The 8,571-nt window shown below is 40.3% G+C and overlaps 1 protein-coding gene across 3 annotated transcripts in view; it reads left to right on the forward strand.

The window, feature by feature from the left end:
* Positions 1-8,349, forward strand: part of SHROOM3 (shroom family member 3) — a 229,595-nt gene extending 221,246 nt beyond the window's left edge. For all 3 annotated transcript variants that reach the window (XM_078148982.1, XM_078148983.1, XM_020988383.2), the window contains 2 exons: positions 849-1,121; positions 6,574-8,349. In XM_078148982.1, the coding sequence (XP_078005108.1) occupies positions 849-1,121; positions 6,574-6,942 (642 nt within the window). In that variant the 3' untranslated portion in view covers positions 6,943-8,349. The remainder of the gene's footprint in view (positions 1-848; positions 1,122-6,573) is intronic.
* The last annotated feature ends 222 nt before the right edge of the window (positions 8,350-8,571 follow it).

Genomic DNA, 8,571 nt, shown 5'->3' on the forward strand with positions numbered 1-8,571 from the left:
TTCGTTGGGCCACAAATAATAGGTCTAGGGCCAGAAACGACTTTATCAAAAAATGAATGTTGAAAATTGTCTTTACATGTAAGTAGAAAAAAATAAAACACTATTTTAAAAAAGAAGTGATTTTAGGGGTCATCCATCCCTATATCCTACCTCCTCTAGAACCATCCTATATACTGCTTTATTTTGTTCTGTAGTTGTTTTGTGTGCTAAATGAGAAACTGTTCAAGAAAAGGTACTGAGTCCCCTGAATCATGTGTTCCCCACAGCCCCTAATCCCTGCCTAGAGTTCACTCAAGGATACAAGTGAATGACTATGACCATCAAATTTAGAGCTGGAGAAAACCTTAGGGTGGCCAATCCAGCCATCTCATTCTATAGACAAGGAAGCAAGATCAAAGAGACTAAAAGAAGTCTTAAGATGGCACAGTGGATAGAGCACCAGACATGAAGTCAGGAAGGCTTGAGTTCCAATCCAGCCTCAGACATTTTACTACCTGTGTGACCTTAGGCAGGTCATTTAACTCTATCTCATTTTCCCCATCTGTAAAATGGGGATACCCATAGCTTTTAACTAACAGGGTTGTTGTGAGGATAAAATGAGATATTTATAAGAGCTTTGTAAACATATAAGGGTTACTGAATGCTAGCTACAGTTGCCCAGAAGAGCTGAGATTTGAATCCGGATCCAGCAATATCTTTCTCATTCACTGTTCACAGCCTCCCTCTTGAACTAATCCTTGGCAGTGCAGAATTTGGACTGGCAGGGAGAGGGCATCTGAGCGTGGTGCCAGCCTCCATTTTGCCTTGGATTTTAATGTGCCCATGTGTTTACTCCATTACTGCTACAGGCAAAGCTCATCGGAAGCCTGAGGCTTAAACTGGAGTCGCTGAAGGAAGCGAAGGAGAGTTTGCTGATGGACATCAAGCTCAACAGTGCCCTTGGGGAAGATGTGGAAGCTTTGATCAGCAAACTCTGTAAACCCAATGAATTTGACAAGTACAAGATGTTCATAGGAGACCTGGACAAGGTCGTGAACCTCTTGCTTTCCCTCTCAGGACGATTGGCTCGAGTAGAAAATGTTCTCAGTGGCTTGGGTGAAGATGCTGATAACGAAGAGCGGGTAGGTAACCTAACTCATCAAACAAGCATTTATGGGACTCCTGCTGTGTCTCTATCACCTATACAAAAGTCAGGTCAATTTACATTTATTGAGCCTAAGCTGGGGAAACAAAAAAAGGCAAAGGACAGTCCTTGGTCTCCGGGAGCTCACAGACTGAGTTTTCTCAAGACCTGCTCCCTAACCCTCAAGCATATGGAGGAAACAGGGTATGTGCCTATAAGAGAAGGATCCAAACGTGTATCACGTGTGTGATAGAACTACTGGCCTAGGAAATACTTGGAAAAGAAAGTGTTGAGGGCCTAAGTGACCCTCCTCATTACCCTACCCCCTGCCTCTTCCCAAAATGTATTAGCTTGTGGTACTGATCCTCAAAGAAAAGCAAACTTTAAGGATGGAAAGTGTCAGAGTATAGCGCTTCCATCTGGGAACCCGGGTTGCTGCATCTCAGTGAGTGGAAATGTACCACGGCAGCAAGGAAGAAGGGGGCATGGGACTGGAGAATCCCATTTCAGGGCCTCATTGTATTCATTGCAGGAGAGCTGGGGCAGGTACATTGTACTCCAGAAAAGGACTAATTTGACCAACAAGCCCCAAATTTGACACCTTGGGAAGTCTTTTACTGTTTTGGGGGTCTCCTAGCAGCCTTCCCCAACTCTACCATCATGCTCGCTATGCTCCACTGAAGCCAGGAGCATTTGCCCTTGAATTCTCCCAACCCCCACAGCACCCAGAGGGGAACCACATCCCCTTTCTATCATAGAATCATAGACTGTTAAAGCCAGAAAGGACATTGGAGATCATTTATCCACTTTTCAGATGAGGAAATTGAGATCTGCAGAGGGGGGGCGTGAACTGTCCAAGATTACACAGCAAACTGATATTAATACTTGGACCAGAATTCAAAGTTTTGGTTAAAGAAAAAAAAAAGAAATGTACACAGTAATTTTGTTGTATATTTAAAAGGAATAGCAAGTTGTGCATAGCAGATTTGCAGTTTTGTGTACAATCATTTTTTATTATTGTACCATGCTATGGAAATGCTTGTTTCATTCCATAAACTAAAAATAATTTTTTTTGTTAAAAAAAAATAGGACATGGCATAGAGATTATAAGTGGCACTTTTCTGAATTTCCTTTATGTCTTGGACAAGAGTCTTCTTCCTGTAGTGGAGATTTTTTTTGTTTTATTTTATTTATTTGTTTAATTTTATTTTAAATTTTTAAAAATTTGGAAAATATCAGTATGTGCTGGCACGTATTTTGAACTCAGAGTAGTTCAGGGCCAACTTAGACAGGAGTAGGGAGAAATTAGAAGCTGTCCAAGACCACCAAACATCATCCTTTTTATTTTGAGACGGGGTCTGCCTAACTCACCCAGTCTAGAAATGCAGCAACCACTCACAGGCCTGATCCCGCTATGAATTGGCTCCAAAATTTTGACTTGCTGCACTTTCTAACTTAGGCTTGTTTATCCTTTCTTAAGCAGCTTGGTGGCCTACTGATCTCTAGGGTTCACCATATTGGTGCTAGATTGAGTGTGGCCATCCTTTTGCCTTTATTCCTACTTCACCTCAGAATTCCTGAGCTAAAGCAGTCTACCAGCCTCCAGCTCCCTGGTGTCAGGGACCACAAGAGTGCACCTCTTTGTAAACTTCAAAGACTAGTATGAATGCCACTTATTATGATTATCAGATGCTAAACAACAGATCCCCAGCTATAGGATGAATACATTAAGTATTTTCCCGGCCTCTCTTTTTCCCTCCTCCCCCAAATATTTCCATCATCTTTCCTTCAGCTAGCCATAAAAGGAGTCAACGTGGCAGATGGATGGGAACGTAGTTTTCAAAATCCTTTGTTTTTTCCCAAAAGAAAAATTTCATTTGAAAAGAAAACACAGAGGCTTAAATGCAAGCACCAGATTGCTAACCTAGTTCAGTTTCACTATTTCATGAACACGGAGGAGACAGGGATGCTCTGAATCTTCACCACTCTTAAGAGAAATTCCTGAGAACAGTGTTCTCTCCTTTCCTTCCTTCCTTCCTTCCTTCCAATCTTTTTCCTCCCTCTACCCACTTGTTCAGCTGCTATAGAGATATCTCAATTGTGGGAGTGGTGCAAAGAAGCCATCTTGATCTGGCCTACAAAATGGCTGTCACATTTTTAAAGAGGGGAATGAAATAGATGGTGGGTTAAATTTAAATATCAAGGGTGGTTTGGAGGGTCTCACTTTTCAAGTTCATGGTCTAAGTGGCTGATCCTGTTTTAGAATTGTTTTCTTGATTTGTTCTAAAATATTTCTGTTTTTATTTTTCCCTAACTATTAGATCGTATCTTTAGGGAAAAAGTCTGGGAGATTGGGGGCAGGGAGGCATTAATTAATCTTCAGGGAACCCCCATGTGAATGTGTATGTGCTCGAGTAGATCTTTGTAACCTTTGGATGGATTGGTTTCTATTTTAACTTTTGCAAATGATTTTTCTCCTAAATGTCAAAAATCTTTTTTTAACTGTCTGATTAAATTTAAATTAGAAATTAAATCCATCCTTTGGTATATCACACATTGTGCCAAATCCTATTAGAGGTTTTTATAAATCTACTGGGATATAAATAAACTACACTGGGTTTTTCCCCCCCAACTTAGTTTCATATAATGTTCTTTTCAGGTTGATATTCTCTCTCTCTCTCTCTCTCTCTCTCTCTCTCTCTCTCTCTTCTCTCTCTCTCTCTCTCTCTCTCTCTATCTATCTCTATCTCTCATTTTTGGAAGACGTAATAAAGAGAACTAGAAAGTACTTTAATTTCTGCATCCATAAAATGGGGATAATAACAGCACCTACCTCACAGGAGTATTGTGAGGTTCAAACACACACACACACACACACACACACACACACACACTGCTTTGCAAACTTTAAAGCATTGTATTGATTCTAGCTATTTTTCAATGCATGTTCTAATTATTTTTGAAGTTCTATTTTATCACCCTTCACACAATTAGCTTTTCTGTGTTCCTAGCAGCAAGACAAAAAGAGAAAGGCTGATGTTTAACACAGATATACAGGACTTTTCCAGGAATAGAACTTGAGCATTCAAAAATGCCAGACCCTTCCTCATCCTACTTGACTGAAGGGTGAGGTTCCCACAGGGTTCTCCTGCCATCTCCCTAATATCCCTAAAACAAATGCTAAATTTAGGAAAATTTGCCTGCCTTGATTTTGTAACGGGATTGTCTGACACCTTGAGTTAAAGAAAAAAAAAAACTTTTTTATACATATGTTTTCTTTTTAGGCAGCTAGGTCACACAGTAGATTGTTAAATTTGGAGTCAGGAAGACCTGAGTTCAAATTTGACTTTAGACACTAGCTTTGTTTCTCTGGAAAAGTTGCCACCATTTGCCTCAGTTTCCTCAACTGTAAAATGAAGATAATGATAACCCAGAGTTGTTGTGAAGATCAAGTGAGATAATATTGCAAAAGGTGATGAGCACAGCCCCTGGCACATAGCAGACACCGTAGAAATGCTTGTTCCCTTCCCTCTTCCCTTCCTTTACATTGTAGTTATTGTGGCTTTGGAGGTTGGGGCATTCTGGGAAGATAGTGGAGTAGGTTAGAAATTTCCAGGCTCTCCAGACTTCCTCCATGAAGTGACAGAGAAAATTGACACAAAATGATCATAGAGCCAGAAAAATAAAGGGGTAAAGCAGTTGTGCTCCTAGGACAACTTGAAAGGACCTCGGAAAAGACCGGGCCTCCAGGGGTTTTAGTTTCCTGGTTCTGTTCACTCTGCATCAGTTCATATACATTTTCCCAGGGTTCTTTGAATCCTTCACATTCGTCCTTTGTTATGACCAATAATAAATCCAATACATTCATGTATCTCATCTAGGTAAGTTAACTGATCATCTCAGAGTTGTATTATTTTATCCTCTGTTCCAATAGTTATCAGGCTATAGTCTGGGGGTCCCTGAGCTCCTTTCACAGGTTACTCCACAAGGTCAGCACTATTTTCATAATAATGCTAAGATTTTAAAATTTCTAACATAATGTAAATAGATATAACTCACATAATAAGTTATTTAGGGGTCTCAATAATTTTTTAAGATTGCAACAGTCCTCAGTTGAAAAGTTTGAGAACCACTACTCTGTGCTATGCAAAATAACTGAAAGCATTTAGATAATGTCTTTTTGGTGGGGAGGGAAAGGGTAGGCAAGATGAAATTTTTAATTTTAGGTCTTGATAGCATGATAATAGAAATAATCTGTTCAAAAATTATTTAGCTTAGTTAATAAACCAAAGAATTTGATAAGAAGGCAGCATGATTTAGTAAGTAACCAGTCAATGCCCCAAGGCTGGGCAGCTTCTAGAGAGAGGCTGCTGAGAGCTTCCACAAGAGGGAGCTTTATCACCCGATGTCCCCTACATCAGTGAAGTCACTGGGCTTACCCAGAAAAAATGAACTCTGACTCTGGATTCTGGATTCTAATTCTGTTTCGTCTTTGCAAAGACATCAGAAACAAGAGGAAACATTTAGAAAATGTGAAACTGTCACTGTTAATGAGTATATTCTCCCTGATGCAAGATTAAGACGTGGGAGAGGAGGGTTCTGGATAATTCAGTCATGTTATCACAATTATTAATTAGCAAGACCTCCAGATCTTCTCTTCTCCCCAAGAAAAGGTGCTGAGGGAATGTCATAGCTTCAACCGACGTCAGATATTCCCCTCAGACTGAAGCCTAAAAGGAGGCTTCCTAATGAGCAAGGTTTATCATCACCATCATTAATTGTGATTTCTTATTAATTCATTAACGTTATTTTATATTATAATGTATTATATGATACTCTGTGGTATTATTATTGTTCATTATTAATTGTGATTTATTATGTTCCTTAGTAGATTATTTATAATTTATAATTATTTGTGAATTAGTATACATTATTTATTGGTATAAATTAACAAAGAAATTATAGGTATATTATAAAATTTATAAATATATTAGTAATTGAGGAGAATGCTAGCCAAGCATTTCTATATACTATATACCATACTAAGTCCAGCATAAATATTTTCTCATTTGATCCTCACAACAACCCTGGGAAGTGGGTACAATTTATTATCTCCATTTGACAGTTGAGGAAACTGAGGCAAACACAGGTTAAGTGACTTGCCTCAATTTAAACTCTAGTCTTCTTGCTTTCAGGCCCGGTACTTTATCCCATGTGCCACCTTGCTGGACAGGTATAACAGTAACAAGCCAAGATGTGTGGCTTTGTGGGATGAGTTTCGGTACTTTATAGGCATTGTTTCTTATATCTTATGATGTACTCTGCCTCAGTGTTGTCACAGAGCATTTAAAGTTGCTCCTTCCTTCCTGTTTCTTGTCTTTAACACACTTACTTTTTAATTAATTTTTATTGATTTTATTTTTATTAATGCACTTCTTTTCATGCGGCAGAGCTCTCTAAATGAGAAGAAAAAGGTGTTGGCTGGCCAGCACGAAGATGCTCGGGAGCTCAAAGAGAACCTGGACCGGAGGGAGCGTGTGGTCTTGGACATCTTGGCCAATTACCTCACAAAGGAGCAGCTCCAGGACTACCAGCACTTTGTGAAGATGAAGTCAACGCTTCTCATCGAGCAGCGGAAATTGGATGACAAGATCAAACTAGGCCAGGAGCAGCTCAGCTGCCTGCTGGACAGTCTTCCCAGGGACTTCCTCTCCCCAGCCCAGGGCCCAGCTTCCCTTCAGCCTCCTGAAGCTGAGGTGACCCCCACAGAGGTCTGTGCATTCAGAAGCGTGCTTCCGACACTGACCTCTTCCTTTTAGCCTCTCCTAGATGACCCAATGAAAAACTCATCTTTATTCTCAAGATTATTTAAACTGATCAGTTTTCAAATTACAATCCACTAAAAAATTATGGGGTTTTGGCATTTTTTGATGGGGGGAGGGGACGGTAACAGCAGAAAAATACACAGTTCTGGGTTGGTTGCTTTGTTTGTTTTTCCTTCTCCCAGCTGCCCAAAATATAACCCTTTCTATTTTTTCATGGTAGGAAGAAAAGTAATGAAATTGGGGGTTGGTTAAAGGGTGGTTGATTCTTTAGTTTTTAACCAGACTGGGTCAACATTAAACAAGTTAAGTTTCACTGTCAAGAATGTGTCCTGGTCTGCCTTCTCCTGGGCAAAGTGCCCTATCTATGATAGAGTAGAATTATGCAATAAAGAAGGATCTGTAACATAAAGTCTTTTAAAAAATATGAAGAGAAAGGGGGGAAATACCCCCAACATTGTCACTATTTATATTTTTTAAATGAATGAGGATGTGTAAATGTTTGTTTATATGCTAATCAATTACTTGACTCTATGGTGGACATAGAAAATCCTGTTGGAGTGATGCCTTTGATAAAAATCTTTAATGAGACAAAAAAGTCCAAAGATAATTATACCAGCATGGGAATTTGTGCTTCCTCCCCCATCCTTCCTCCCTCTCTCTCTCTCTCTCTCTCTCTCTCTCTCTCTCCTCTCTCTCTCTCTCTCTGTGTGTGTGTGTGTGTGTGTGTGTGTGTGTATCTCCCCCACTCTCTCTCCTCTCTCCCTTTCTATCTGTTTCTCTTTTCTTTCTCTTTCTCTCTCTCTCTGTGTCTTTCTGTCTCTCTCTCTCTGTCTTTCTGTTTTTCTTTCTCCTCTCTTATCTCTCCCTGTCTCTCTCCTCTCTCCTATCTCTCCCAGTCTCTCTCCATTGCCTCTCTGTCTCCCTCCACCACCAGTCACACTCTGTCTCTGTCTCTCTGTCTCCCTGCCTCTCCCTTCCCCCTTCCCTGCCCCCACCTTTGTCTCTCTTCTTTCTGTCTTCCGTCTCTGCCTGTCTGTCTCTGTTGCTCTGTCTTCCTCTTCTCCCTGTCTCTCCTCTCTTTTTGTCTCCGTCTCCTTTCTCTGTGTCTCATTGTCTAAGTGATCTAAAGGAAACAGTAGCAAGGAGAAAATTCTGTTCCTACTTTGGCTACTCCGAGTAGAAAATGTTCCCAGGCTACAGTCTCCTCACCACATCATGATAGAGCCAGAGTCAGAGTCGAGAAGCCCGCCATCCAAGTCCCACGTCTAATACTCTTTTCCTGGGGAAGTCGCTACACCTCTGAGTGGTATCAAACTCGGCCACAAGTAGCTGTGCCGCCAAAACCATGTTAAAATGTAATTGGGAAGTGTTTAACAAAAAATAAATTAAAATACAACATGATGTTGGTGTGTGGTTTTCTAAGTCAATATAGATATAGATCAATAGATCGATCGCTAGTGATCGATCGGTTTTTATTTGAATCTGACACCACTGTTCAAGACAACTCTAAATGAGAGAATGTGTGAATCTGCCCTGGTGGAGGGAAGCTCCTCACTGGGAATTCTCTAACTGGTTAAGGTCCAGCTCCTAACCTATCATCTCATCAATTCCTAATGTTTATTC

Source organism: Phascolarctos cinereus, unplaced genomic scaffold, assembly GCF_003287225.1.
Source record: "Phascolarctos cinereus isolate Bilbo 61053 unplaced genomic scaffold, phaCin_HiC Scaffold_9;HRSCAF=440, whole genome shotgun sequence".
NCBI lineage: Eukaryota > Metazoa > Chordata > Mammalia > Diprotodontia > Phascolarctidae > Phascolarctos > Phascolarctos cinereus.